Source organism: Lycorma delicatula, chromosome 4 (genome assembly GCF_047948215.1).
Source record: "Lycorma delicatula isolate Av1 chromosome 4, ASM4794821v1, whole genome shotgun sequence".
NCBI classification, from domain to species: domain Eukaryota; kingdom Metazoa; phylum Arthropoda; class Insecta; order Hemiptera; family Fulgoridae; genus Lycorma; species Lycorma delicatula.
The window spans coordinates 121484099-121500026 of NC_134458.1; the positions used below are offsets into that span (position 1 = coordinate 121484099).

Below are 15928 nucleotides of genomic sequence, written 5' to 3' on the forward strand. Positions count from 1 at the left end.
TATAAATTGGCCTATTTTTAATTCTACTTCATATTATCTTGTAAATTTGCCATTCCAAATCACTAAGATTCTCAAATACTTAAATCTAACTTTAACAGTTCTGTAATCTTTTCTCCAAACAAAGATTTTTTTTTCTTCATTAGAAATTTTTAAGTGCACATATTTTTTACATATGTAATATTAAATACAAAATTGAACCTGATTTAAAATGAGATGTGTGTGTGTGTGTGTTTTGTTATTAATACATATATATATATATATATATAAAATGCTTATTTAAAAATAAACTTACATGTGTGGTGGAGCTTCGAATATATGTGTATTCTCATATTCTTTAATGGCGTCATCACCATATATCTCTAAGTTACGATATGGATTAACAGATACTAGCACTTGGCCAATGTAAGTCTGTAAAAAAAGAAGTAATAACATGAATCATTCATAAATACAAGTAAGCAAAAAACCAAGTTAACATTATAAAAGAAATATAAAATTAATAAAAAGTAATTTTAATCAAGAATATTACAAAAATAATGTGCCGTATATAAAATAGTGACAAAATATTACCTTCACCATATAAATAGAGATACGTAAAAGAAAATTAAAGGATTAAAATTATTCAAGTTAAGCAATTCTGAATCGTCGATTGGATGGATTCCAAAATAAAAGAAATCTCAAAGCCATAAAGCGATTACCCTATTTAAATTTTTATAGATGATGTTTTCATCAGAAAGTTATTTAGTTATTTTAACGTTTTCTCAAAAATTCAAATTCATGAATAAATCTCAAATATGCTATTTATACTACGACCAAAAATTACATTTTCAGATATTTATTGATTTTTCTGTACTTATAAATATGATATTAACCGAAAATATATGAGTACATTTATAATGCTATATCAGTATATAAATGAGAATATATGATAAAAAACATGGCAAAGAGCCAAAAAAATAAATAAATATTTGTTAGAGGTGGGGAATAAATTTTAAAAAAGTTTTTTCAAAAATATTCATATATAGGTTAAGCTTAACAAATTTATTATCTAAAATTTTCTCTAAATCTATAAAGGCTAAAATAAGAAAAAATCTGGAAAAAAAATGTTTTCTGCATTTTACGTCGAGGTCTATAATTTAAATTTTTTTAGACAGTCATTAATAACTTTATACAGATTTAATCACGAAGTTCTTCAAAAACTTTCATAACACCAAAGTGCATTATACTTTAAAGTGAAGTATACTCTCCCTTTTTCCTGTTTTAGTCTCCGGTAACTACCGTTCAGATAATGCTTCAGAGAATGAATGAGGTTGATGATATATATAAGTGTAAATAAAGTGCAGTCTTAATCTTGTACAGTCTCAGTTCGACCATTCCTGAGATGTGTGGGTAATTGAAACCCAACCACCAAGGAACACCGGTATCCACGATCTAGTATTCAGATCCGTGTAAAAATAACTGACTTTACTACGACTTGAACGCTGGAGCTCTCGACATCCAAATCATCTGATTTGGGAAGACGCGTTCACCACTAGACCAACCCGATGGGTTAAAATAATTGTGAAGTATACTAAAATATACTTCCAACACGATGGCGCGCTCCCCAATTCTATTGTGCAGTTTCCACTCACGTCAATAATTATTTCCCTGAGAAATAAAATCGGTTGTGGAGGTCCACATTCCTGGCCACCAAGATCGATTAATCAAACACTTTTAGATTTTTGCGTCTGGGATGGATGAAAAATATTGTATACAAATCAAATATATATTCTCGTAAGGAATTAATTATCCGCATTATGGATGAGGCTGAGCAACTTAAGGACAGCCTTGAAGAAATAAAAATAGCAAAAAAAAAGCAGTACGGAAGCGTGCCCAGACATGTTGAAAATGGTGGACTCATTTTTTATAAACTAGAACAAATAATGCACTGTCTAGTGTACTGTTTTTAAATAAAATTCGAATTTTTCTAACTTTTCCTTGTTTTACTCAACTTACCTTACACCATTTTGTTCAGAATTAATTCTCTACAAGTTAAATGTAAAGGTTTTTGTGCTTAATACCCATTTCATAAAGTTATTGAACGTCAAACATATAAAACAGGGTATTTTACCCCAATTTGTTCGTTTTAACCCCAAATTTCTCAAATATTACTGCAGATACGGTTCTGGAATCAATTTTATTCGATTTTTTAGATCAAAAACCATAAATCACTAATTCTGTCCCTTAGTTAACGTTCTAAAAATTTCAGTACGACTTCATTTCATCTGGGTACGTGAAATCCGAGAGAAATCTTTCATTAGCCGTACTCACAAAGGAAGCATCCATATGTTTATATGAACTTTTTCCATTATTTTGACGTGTAGGATACGTTATGGAAGTCCCGGGAGAACTTTCAAAAAATGTTTGAAAAATATTTAAACCAAAGGGAGGTAGAACAAAAGAATAAAAAAAAACATATATTTCAATTTTATAAGATGGGGATTGATTATTGCTTTAATAAAGTTTTTTCTGAAGTGCTTGAGTACAAAATAGAAATGGGTTTCTCGCGATATCCATCCACTCTCTTGACAAATTTTGAAGAAAATTAATATGATTAATGCCCCCCCTCATATATAAAATTATTTCAGCCAAATTTGATGAAAATCACTTTGGTCAATCCTGAGATAAAACACGAAAAGCAGTGCGGCAAAATACGTACGCAAAACATAAATACATATATTTTTTTTTGGTCTAAACGAACTACTTGGACCCTAAAACGCAAAGATTTGCAAAAGGAGCCCGATACCCCATTTTTGAGACCTCATCACCATACTTTCCCCTTTAATATAGCTATTCTAGTTATATTCGCCGGGAAAGTGAAAAAGGAAATAAAAAAAATAATTCTCTTTATTTTATAATTAGTTTTAATTCGTATATCCTTCTATTTATCCCTATATAAAACAATATACTTCCTAAAATTTAAGTAAATTCTTCCAACTTTGCATTTCCGCTATTCTGAACAATTTTTTAAACAAAAGTAAACAGTCAATTTTTAAAACCTACGATTTTTTTGCTATCATTTTAATAAGTTTTATTTTTCAAATTTGTAACTGGATACAGATCCAGTTATATATTGCAGTATATGCAGTATATATTACCGTAAATGAACAGTCATTTACGGTAATATATACTGCATTTTATAAATGTATAAAAATTTGTTAGCATACGTATATTGAATTAGTATAAGCAATTTAAAAAAGTAAAGGAAATACTAGTCATATTAGTCGAACTGAATTTTCTATCAAAACTGATGTTTTTAAGTGACAATATTGATGTGAATATTTAATACAATTTATATTAAACATTTATTATTTTTATATATAAATGAAAAACATTTTTTGTTATCAAAACTCATCAATTTTAAATTAATCGTAACCACATGGCCCTTATACGGTAACAGGCTATATATATTTTTTTAAATGGTATAAAAAAAAAATATATATATATATATACACACACACGAGTATATATAGATACGAGTGGGATAAAGTCTAAAATGTTGTTAGCTGTTACAGAGTATATTTATGGAAGTGTAACTAAACTGTAGGATTAACTAATTTTAATATTATGGATAGACAAATGGTGTTTAAATTTTTTTAACGATATTACTCTTGAGTTTGGCCTTCACGGTTAACCCACTATCATTACACTGCACTTATAATGTTTAATATGAGTATATATGTATTTCAACAACAGCTGACAGAATTATTGTATTGTGTAACCTTCCCAAATAAGTAGAAAGAGTGGAATTTTATCTCTTTGTCTCTTTTGTGCGCGTGCAACTGTATCATATATCATTTATATTACCTAAAACATTATTCCCCTTAAGGATTACACCTTTCTTACAATCAATGCAGTTAAATTTAGAGAAATTTCCTTGTAATTCTTGTGTAATAATATAAATAATAATATCCGTAGCTTTAAATAAATGAAACTTGTTTAGCTTTGCTTGTTTAACTTTGCTTTTTTTTAATTTTAGTATTAGACATTGATATAAAAAAATAAAATTAATCAGATTGATTAATAAATTAATCAATTTTTGGACATACACATCAATACCATTTTTGATCACTACTTACACAAGAAAGCCGAAATATTATTATTACTTTAAAGAACTGATCTAAAATTATATTTAAAATAAAAACAATTTCAAAAACACTAATTTTTTTTTTTCAAAGGATTTTTATCACATGATTCGGGATGTGACCCGATTTACTAAAGGTTTATGAAATGTAGCCGATTGTAAATAAGCTTTGAAACAATAAAAAAAAATATTGGACATAGTAAAAAATTACAAGTAGTTCTGAGTAAAAAATATACTAAGAACATTAATACATTATATATATATATATATATATATATATATATATATATATATATATATATAACCTTATGCATTTTTAAATGAAATTTAAAAAATAATCATTCCTAAATAGTAAAAAAATATAGTACTACTAACTGTTGAGCTAAAAATGTCAAACTAAGCAAGGACAATTATAAAATATTAGGTATTAGGTAAGGTGATAAGGTCCTTTTAGACTTTTATTAAAAGAACATAAAATTGAGGCTGGTTAAAATTCAATTAAACGAGTACTTTTATTTATTTTTTCATCAGTAACCACCTTGGATTTTTTTACCGATCTTTCGAAGAAAAGTACGGTATTACTTTCGGTCGCATGGTGGGAAAGAGGCGTAAAGAAAATTCATTTTCTATACGTTTTGAGTTATGAAGAGTACGAAAATATCATTCGCTTAAATTAAGGTTTCCTTATACATTTATAGAATTATGTATAAAATTTTGTGACTAGAGAATCATCAAAACCACTAGACCAATTTCATTGAAATTTATGTATGATCTTGCAGTGTACCTGAAGCGATTGTGCATGTGACTTTTTTTTGGTTAAGCCGTTCTCAAGTTACGCTCAATTAAAGGCTCAAAAGTCTCCAAAACTACCGGGTCAAATATTGCCACCTTCAGTACAACCAATATCAAGTATCCTAGCAGTATCTATAGCAGGAGGTTTCATGTTAAATAATAGGCCAATAGTTCTTAAATGTACAGCTCTTGTATAAGTAAAAGGGAAACTTTCATAAGGAAAATCATCATAGTTAATATTATTTGTTTGCTTTTCTAGTAAACTGTTATTAGAATTATTTTTTTGCCACATATATTTGCTCCATGATAAAAGTAATAATTTCTAGTGGATTCAGTTATTTTAAGCAAGGATTTTCTACATCTCTATAGGATACCTAATTAAAAGTATCTACGATTAAAATTTAATTTCTTTTAATGTTATTTCTTCTTGATCTTTTTACAGTATTTCCTTATATTCATGAGTTGTTATGATTTCTCCATTTGTCCAATTTTATAAATTAGTATCACAAAGTATAGCAAATTGATTTAAAGTCATCGCCCAATTCTTAATAGGCATTGTCCATTTTTTAGAGGCATTTGTCAACGCCAAAAAGATTATTTTCTGAATCGATTTGTCATCTGGAAACACTCCTCTATTTTTAATAATTTTACGAATTTGACGGTTAGTGGATTCAATAGCATTAGTAGTGTAAATCGCTTTTCTAATGTCTTCGAGGGTGTCATAACGATTGTGTAAGTTAAAGAATAGTTAAGAATAAAATTAATTAAAACAACTTACATGAGGCTAATATGAAAAATAAGAGCAAAGTATCAAATCCAACTATAGAAAAAGTAGTATCAGAAATACTATATATCTGAAGTTGTATCTATGAAGTTATGCATGTAAAAATTTGATGAAGAGTGGTAGAGTCGTTCTTGAGTTACACTCAATTTAGAGTCGAGAAATTTTAAGCGAACAAGTTGGAAGCGTGGTTCATTATAAAGCTGCAAGTTGGAACGTTGACGTTTCTTTATCTGCACTATCTATTGTTAAAAATGCTAAACTATATTAAAACAAAATTAAATTAACTAAAAATCGGTCCTCTTGCGCAGAACGAATGATAAAAAATTATCATTTGAAAGTAATGATTACGTTTGATAATATAATAAATATGGTTATAATTATTTAAAAAAAAAAAATAATAATAATAATAATAATAATAATAATAATCATTTTTATACGAGTATCTAATTTTTAAAAATAAATTTTGGATTCTCATCGTTGTAAAATCTAATAAATTACTTTAAAAATTCTAAAAAGTGAATTAAATAATTTTATATTAACTATAATGCAATTTGGAAGCCAAATCTTTTGCCTAATTTTTTTCCTTATTTCGTCGGCTTGTCCTGAGAATTCTTAAGAATTTGTCAACCGAAAAAGAGAGAGTAAGAAAGAACTAATACAAACAGACGGGAAAGAAGACATTTAAAAATTAAAAAAATAAAAGAAACACAGAAAGTTAACGTCTAGATAAAAAAAGAAAGTTTTTTTAAAAATATATACTATAAATTAAATATATTATTGATAATTTGACATGTAGTGAAGATTAACTTCGTTTTAATTGATACTTGAAATTTTTATCATAAAAATTATTAAAGAAAATAACATGTGACTATAAACTATGATACCAGTAATTGTGTCGTTATCAATAAATATTTATTTTACTGTCACCACAAAAAAAAAACTTTAGCACTTTCTGCGCTATAAGTATCAATTTAATAAACACTTGGGTTTTACTCATTAAAAGAGTCTTGATTTTATCACCTGATTGATAATAAAAGCTATATGGTACCCGTTATGTGTATTTTAATAAATAATTGAATAAAGACGAGGAAGTAAAATAATTTTACTCAAATTTTAAAATTAAATTATAAAGGGGAAGGGATTAAAAGATTATTATAAGAGAAAGCAAAATTTGGTTTTGCAATATGGAATAATAAATTTACAAAAGGAGTGTACCAGAAATTACACAAGTAAAAAGCTCCTGCAAAGAAACTGTCAACTAAGATATCGCTTAACGCTTTCCCAACTATCTTAAGAGAGAGAAAAAAAGATATAAATAAAACGAAATAATTATTTTATAGATAAAATAAAGGATTCGTCTCCGACCAATGATATTAATTTGAAATAAAACAATTTTTTTTAATGACACCGTATCAAATTGTAGGATAAAACGTCTGCACCCACTTTTACCACCATCCTCAGTGAACGGGTTCTTCTATTTGCACACCGGTCTCTTAATGCTGTTGTTTTTTTTTTTATTAGATAGATATTAAGAATGTGTTTGAAAAATGTATGTTATTTTTATTGCAACCATTCATTTATTATAATATTTCGGGCTTATACCGTATATTTCATAGCATTTAATTGTATTAAGTTGTGATCGTTTTTTTATGTCAAGGTTAAGTGTCAGTGTTGATGAATATGTTATCTGCGTCCAGTAGATGGTTAGAAAGTACTGGACTCCTTGTTGTGCGGAGAGTTTTTAAATGCTATTGTATCGTGTTTAAAAAATCTGACAACAAAGTTGTAATATTTTCCTGGCATTAATGTTATTTATTGTTATATAGTGGAAAATAATTATACATGAAAAAAGTTAACTAAGATTTATTTTTTTGAGGTGGAGCTATAATGAAATTTTATTGTAATATTATCATTAAAGATTTATTGTTCAAACTTTTAATATTGTTAAAAGCTTAAATAAACCACAAACAAATTTGAAAAATTAAAAAAATCGATATTTTTTTAACTTTTATTGGCTCCCCAACCTACAATATTACCACAAAGTATTTCTTTGGGTCGCTTGCACTACTAAGGATATGACATTAAAAACAATCGTTTAAAAAATATGCAACAAATAAAAAGGAAGCTTGTTTCAATTTTTGAAAAAGGGGAAATTTTTTAGAAATTCTTTTTTAAAAATGGTAAGATAAGCATGTACTGGGCTTAACATAAAACAGGGTTGTTTTTAAAATTTTGATAAATTTTATCCCCAAAACGTTCTGCCACCACCTGGAGATATTAACCCCAAAATTTTACCAATACATTGCCCCATGTACATTAGTCTCTGTAAAAACTTACATCAAAATGGTTAATCCGGTCAAAATTTATTAAACTTCAAACACTCCAACGTATGTACATACATACGAACGTAGTATAATACCCGCTTTTTTGTTTTTTGGAGTCCTTGGGTCATGAAACATCGAAAAATGCAGAAGACCATCCATACTCCCATTTTCTGACTGATTATCATAGTTTCCTTCATGCGCAGCACAGTTCTACTACTACGATGCTGTTAATAATAATTATTATATATATCTTCACAGCATCATATATGTTGCTAATAATAATTCTATTATTAGTAATAATAGCCCACCGGGATAGTCTAATGGTAAACTCGTCGTTAATTTTTGAAGTCGAAGGTTCTGAGGTTCAAATCCTAGTTAAAATTAGTTACTTTTATACGGATTTGAATACTAGATAGTGGATACCGGTGTACTTTTGATGGTTGGGTTCAATTAACCAAACGTCTCAGGAATAGTCGGCCTGAATCCCCGTACAAGACTACACCTCACTTACACATGTCGTAAATATCATCCTCATTTTTTTTTTTCATTGTTCATTATTTGAACAGATTGCAACGTACACATTAGGAGCAAATAAATAATAACAAATTAGTAATAACAGAAAAAACACAAAATTGTCTGACAAATTTTTTCGATCTACTTTAACAATTACATCCATATCTCAAATGCTTATCAACCGATTTGAATAAATTTGGGGTGATTTTGTTTACAGTAAATGCCTTAAAATTTTTTTAATAAAAAATTATTCGGTAAAACTTATATTTATGGAGCTATTCGGGATTAAAACCTTTCAATGGCCACCATTTTGGAATTTTAAAGAAAATATTTTCCAATTTTATTTTGAAGATGTTTTTGGGTAAATGAATAGTAAATGTCATTAAAATATCTCAATTTCGTTCTTAATATGTACATTTTTGTTAAAAAAATAAATAAATAATAAAAACACAAAGTAGTGAACAGACGACAAATAAAGGAAGATAGAGAGGATTTGTCCACATGAACTTTTAATTTGATGTCCACAGTCAGTTCGTTAAATTCGGTTAACACCTTCCAGGATTACCAGTATATTTATATCTAGTATACGAGGTCTGTAAATAAAGTAATGAGACTAGCTTTTTTGGCAGCCAGTAGAAGTAGAAGTTACTACTAAACACATGGTTATATGAACAGCCGATTTATATTCCGTATTAATATTTTAGTCAATTGTTGTCACATGAGACGTAAACAAACTTTTCGTGAAACGAGTTTTTGTTGTGCGTTACAGAAATGAGTGATACTAAATATGAGCAACGTTATCCAATCAAGTTTTGTGTTAATCTCGGTGAGAATACTACTGAAACTTATTTAAAATTGAAAAGGGCATATGGAGATGATGCTTTGTCACTAGTCCAAGTTTTTAGTTGGTGTAATGCATTTTCAGATGGCCGGGAATCAGTTGCGAACGATCCACGCTCGGGAAGACCGTTAACGTCAAAAAGTGACGACAATTTTTAGCGAATTAGAGCCTTTTGGAGTTTTTGTCTACAGGACAGACTGTAAATCAATATGTTTACAGAGAAATTCTTGAAAGACTGCAAAAAGAGTTGCTCGCGTTGGACCAGCCATCAAAGACAACTGGATGCTGCATCATGACAATGCACCTTGTCATACTGCACTCTCAGTTAATGAATTTTTGGCAAAGAAAAACATTCCAGTAGTTCCTCGACCTTGAGTCTCTGCGATTTTTTCCTGTTCCCGACTTTAAAAAAACACCTTAAAGGACACCATTTTGGAAGAATAGAAAACATTAAAAAAATGTAACCGAAAATCTGAAGGATATTCGAGTTTCTGAGTTCCAAAACTGCTATGAAGAGTGGGAAAACCGTTTGAGGCGTTGCATGGCTTCCCAAGGAAACTATTTCGAAGGTGTTAAAGAGTCCATGTATGGATTGTAAATAAAATTTTTTTCTGAACCAGTCTCATTACTTTATTTACAGACCTCGTACGTGTATATTAAAAGATATTATTTTCATTTAGTTACACTTTTCAGTAATTTATGAAGTTTATTTTCTTCAAATAAAAATTTAATTACATATTTATCTTTATAGCGAAAAAAGTATTATCAAAGACCAACCGCATCGAAGTAACATAATCGTGTATTTATATCAAACAGCATAAAAAAATAATACGATAAATGTTCTTAATAGAACATATCATAGGATATGATGTCTTTTGTAAAAGAAATGATGACAGATTTCTAAATCATAGACGCAAAATTTTCCATTATTATGTTTTAGAAAAAAAAAACAGCAATAAAAAGCGTTTTTCCCCCTGACATATCTATATATTAAGTGATTGGAAAAATACCGTAAAAAATGAATAATTTGTTCTTATCTTAATGTACATTATGTATTTTATAGATTAGAAAGTTGTTCTAAATAAAAATTACCACTTCATAATATCGATCTATAAATAATATAGTTTACAAAAAGAGAAAGCCATTAATAACAAAAATATGGAACCAATAGTAATAAAGTAAATGATACAAATTTTTTAATTCTCCAATTCAAAGATATTAAACGTTTAAATAATTACTTTTTAAAATTGATCTCTGTTGCTTATCATTTGATTCGGTATTACGAAACAAATACGGTATTAGAAAATTTTAATTTTAATTTCAGTGTTTATTACTTCTATATGATACTGTGCATAATTTCACTTACTCATACGATATTTTTTCTTTAAAAAAAACCCTTTTTCAAAAAGTGAATTTTTTTATTTTCATTTTCCTAACGTGTACGTGGCAATCTATTTAACTAGTGAACAATAAGGGAACCCCTCCCCCCCCCCGGGCCAATGAGATGAGGATATGTACGACATGTAAATGGAGATGTAATCTTGTACAGACTCAAGCCGACCATTCCTGGGACGTGTGGTTAATTGAAACCCCAACCACCAAAGTACACCGGTAATCATTGTCTAGTATTAAAATCCGTATAAAAGCAACTTTTATTAGGATTTGAACCTTAGAACAGTCAAATTAAAAAATCAGCTGTTAAACTGATTCTCTCGACGACGAGTTAACCAGTAGACTAGCCCGTTGGTCTAAAAAATTGCATTTTTTATTAAATTTATCGTCCTTGGCATAAATATCAATTTTTGTTGTATATTTTAGTTTAAGAAATAATTTTGGTATGTTTAAGATGAAGTTTTGAGTACGCAATTAATTTTTTTTTACAAGTGTAAAATAAGTAAAAAATAATTCGGTCGGCCTAAAAAAAAATTAAATTAATATTTCGTATTCATCACACAATAACGTTTTTTTCATGGAGAATTCGGGATTATAATTTTTTAACTGATGAATTAATTCACAAAAGAAGCATGTAAGTGAGAATATGAAAATCTGTAGCGTATGAAAAATACCATACCTGTTCGGGGGAATCAAACCCTGGACCTTGGGATGAAAGGCTATCACAACATCCACGAGTTCAGCTTTAATTCATAACTATTTAGTTCTAATTTTAAATAAAATACAGAATAATCTATATATCTAAACTACTGATAGCGACTTAGTTTTTTTTTTTTAATAAGGTATAAACCTCATCGAGTATCTATTTGTTTTACGAATATATTGAAGTAACATTACGAAATAAAATTTAAAACATTATTTAATATAAAGTTAAACTTATTAAAATTCAAAATTTTATCCTTAATTTTATACGTAAGATGAAAACTGAATTTTATCTAATTTTTTTTAAAGACCCTACGTACTACTAAAAAAAATTCTTGCTAATTTTAGGTGGTATTGTTGCAATTAATAGAATTAAAATAGTAAATTAATTAAATCCGTAGGGAATGAGAAAGAACATTTTGACAGCGTTGTAAATGTAAATTAAAAGTCATTGCATGTAATATATATTATGCTACTACGTGATGTAAGAGTATTTTTTTTCTTTTTTTTCTGAAGCTAACGAACAATAGTAATTTCTTTATAGTAATAAAGAAGGTGAATAAAGGGTTTTCTCGCTATTTCTTTCAGTAGATATACTTAAGCATTTTCATTGCTTTTGACTTTTTTCATTCACTATTCAACATAAATTCGAAGTAGAAAATATTAGAAAAACATAAATAAAATTAATAAGGAAGAATTAGAAAACTGAAAAAAATGTTTCAAAAATTTATGTAACAATTTTATTTAATTAGTTCGATTCCCGGTAAGGTCTGATATTTTTCATCAATCATTGTTACCACCATGCTAAAGTAACGAATATGAAAAATCGCATTTTTCAGATTCGTCAGTTTACGACTAATCTGAATGCTCTGCATCTTGTGGTGCCAGCGTGTATCTCTTTTGGAAAGACTAGTTTAAAACTTTTCACTTTTATGAATATGCATTCCTATATCAAATTAACATAGAAACTGTTTTTTAGGTCTCCTGAAAAGTTGAGTTTTTCACATTCGTTACTTCAGCAGGGGTAGGGATGATTTCATCCATCTGAAAATAAAATCTTACTTGTTAAAATTGTGTAGATGTACATTCGAGGTCGTAATAATAAAAGTAAAACAGAATCTGCTTTTGAACTAGTGATTCAATTAATAATTTATAATAAAAAAATTGATTTAAAAATGTAAGACGTAATAAATTGTCATTTAAAAGTTTCCAGTAAGTGAATTTTGTTGTCTCCACCATACATTTAAAATCAGAAGTAATACTGCAGATGTCCACGTATTTGTAATCGACGTACGAGTATATGAGTAATCATGTTGTAAAATATGCTTAGTTTATAAGTGGACATTTCCATAAGATTTTATTACATTGCTACATGTGTGAATCTGTATGAATCATTTGATGACATCATTATAACGTAGTCTAAATACATCATAATGTAAACAGCTATATACGCATATATCGCATAAACATAGTAACTACATGTAATTGTTCAACTTAAAATGACCAACTACATCAACTTATTAAAGCGTAGATGTTAACTATTTTTTTTAAAATTGTAATCATATTTGTTAAAAATAATTATAAATAATTGAAGCAAATTTAAATACAATAACATTTAAACACAGAATTTAGAATACGCGTTACCTTGACATTATCTTGATTCGGATCGGCATGACTAAACGAACGTATAATAAAGGTTTAACCCCCAGGGGTTCTTCCTACAGGAAAAATAATAATTTTTTTAAAATTATACACCAGAGATGAATTTCAGAAAAAAAATACCCTAAAACTAAAAATAATCACTAAGTTACAAATCCAATTTGGTATAGACTTCAAAAAGTCGAAATCTAAAGAATTGTTTTTTTAAATCGATTATAATTTTTAAGTTCATTAAGATTTATCAATAATTAATTTTCTAAGACATCTGCCATTAATATGTATTTATTTTTATTCATAAAGCAACAAAAATTACATTAAATGAATTTGGTAGCTTATGAAAATCGCTGATTGGGATTAGAACCCAGAATTTTCAGGATGAAAGACAGAGAGATGCTATGATCCGCCATGAAGATGGGTATTTTGAATATCTGTTAGAAAATGATGAACATTTCTACTAAATACCAGATGAATATATTTCTCTATGAATCATAAACATAACAAGAACACGATTTATTTTCGTTTTGTTTCATTCAGCATTTTTTTACCATGTTTAATTGAATTTCAGATATAATTACAAAAATTGTCAAGCCATACCTTGAGAGTCGTGTGTAACTTGCAATTTAATATATCTGCTGATAGTTTTGTCTGTAACTGATTTATTAGAAATGTACAAATAAAATAAAAGTGGTTCCAGAACCGTTTGAGGTACACCTGTGTGCATAACTATAGCTATTTATTTGTAGGAATTTTATCATGAACAACCTCTATACGAATTAATACTTGAAAATTCTGATAAATTGAAAAGGTAATCGTTTAGTTTGTAAAAGAAACCTTTATGACGCACAATAATTTCCACATGCCTTATTTAAGTTCAAAAACACAATTGAAAAACTATTTCATCTCTTCACAGATTTAATTACGTTATTCACTAATTTGCGGACTTCTTCAATAGTTCCCTGATTCTGTCGTAAACAAAAAAAGTGAATATGTTAACTCATTAAACTTAAAGCTTCTAATAACGGCTTCAGTCTTTATAGAAAGAACTTTTTTATGTAACTTAGATGTCATTGGTAAATCTATTGCTAAACATTAAAAACATAAAGATATTATGTTTTTAACATTAAACATAAAAGATATTAAAAAGATATTTTATAAATCGGTTTTCCAGGCTGATAACTAATTTCTATTTAGTTTATAATAATTAAATGACCTAAAATAGAAAGAAATGAAACGAATTATCTAACATACATGCCGCGTTCGACAGATAATGGAAAAGTTCTGTTTTTTCTCAGCAAGATACCTTTGTTTTTTCGCAATAAGATATATTAAAGATTGCCGTGATGATTTTTAAAATTTAAATGTCATGGTTGTAATGTATTTCAATATTATTTTTTCAGTGATTTATGATATTAGAATTAACCGTATAAAGAAATTGAATGGTTATATTAAAACATTAAATATTTATTATAATAATTAACATACAAATATACGCATAAGGTATAATGATAAATAAACGAAAATGTTGTTTGAATTGAGAAATACGATAAATTATTATGTAAATTGAATTTACTTCATTTGTTGCAATCTATAATAAAATTTCACTTTTAGCACTACCATTTCATACAATCAAATTAGAAATCCCATTATATCGTCTACCATTTTGCAAGTAACTTAGAAACTGTCCTTGTAATCAGTATAGTTGTTTAATAATAAATAATATTTTATAAAAACATTCTACGCTCTTAATAGAAAATTAAATTTTAACATTTTGCGTTGTAACCTAAAATTAAAAAAATGAGTAATCAGGACAATAAAAATTCTTGAGCGGTTTTGAGCAAGAAGACCGACTTTTCGTTATTTATTTTTATTTAATATTAAAATATACTTTCTGTTTATGAGAAAATTAAATTATTATAACCGTAATTTGATGGAATAATTAAAAATAACGAGTATATTCTACACAAGCATCAAGTTTAACTCGCTCACCACTGTGACTTGCTGCTGAAATGAAAAATGCACAAATTCAAATTCAAATTGAGATTATGTTGTCCGTTGTTCACCTTAAATTGAGCGTAACTGAAGAACAACTAAACTAATCTTCATAACATTCTCACATACAACTTTAGATACAATACTACAGCGAATCAAGCGATAAAGTTCAATGAAATTGAACTAATAGTTTTGGAGATTTCTGAGCCACTAATTTTATACATGCATAATATATATGTATAAGGAAATTATATTTTAAGTGAATTGGTATTTTTGTACTACTCATACCTCAAAACGTAAAAAAAATTCAATTTAACCCCAATCCCGTGCGACTGAATTTAATACCGTACTTTTCTTCGAAAAGTCGGTGAAAATGATTCATTTTTAATTTTCCAAGAATTGCGCAATATAAAAAACTTAGTTACCCGTCAATTGGAGTCCAATGAAATAGTTGAAATTTAAACGTATTGTAACAGAAGAAATAAAAAATATTATTTTTTAATATCTTAGGTACTATTTTATTCCGGTTTTATTTAAATATTATTATTGTTATTTCTTTTGATTTTAAATTTTAAAATTTATTTTTGTTCGAAATTTGGATAGTCCAATAACAAAAAACTATTACCCATATGAAATCAAATCATTTCAAAGGAACACAAAGATAGAAAAAACAAACGTCATGATGAAAATAAGAAATAAGATATTGTGAATTGCGTAGATTGCTACCGAGTATGACTTAAGATTTTCTGGAATGTGGGATGATTATGTAGTATTATTTTTTGAGTTTAAGTTTTCTAACAAATTTTATTTAA

General features: G+C 27.7%; 1 protein-coding gene across 3 annotated transcripts in view; it reads right to left on the reverse strand.

Moving 5' to 3' along the window:
* Positions 1–15928, reverse strand: part of Myo61F (unconventional myosin 61F) — a 244025-nt gene that overhangs the window by 81413 nt on the left and 146684 nt on the right. For all 3 annotated transcript variants that reach the window (XM_075364090.1, XM_075364088.1, XM_075364089.1), the window contains one exon: positions 293–408. In XM_075364090.1, coding sequence (XP_075220205.1) covers positions 293–408 — 116 coding nt within the window. The remainder of the gene's footprint in view (positions 1–292; positions 409–15928) is intronic.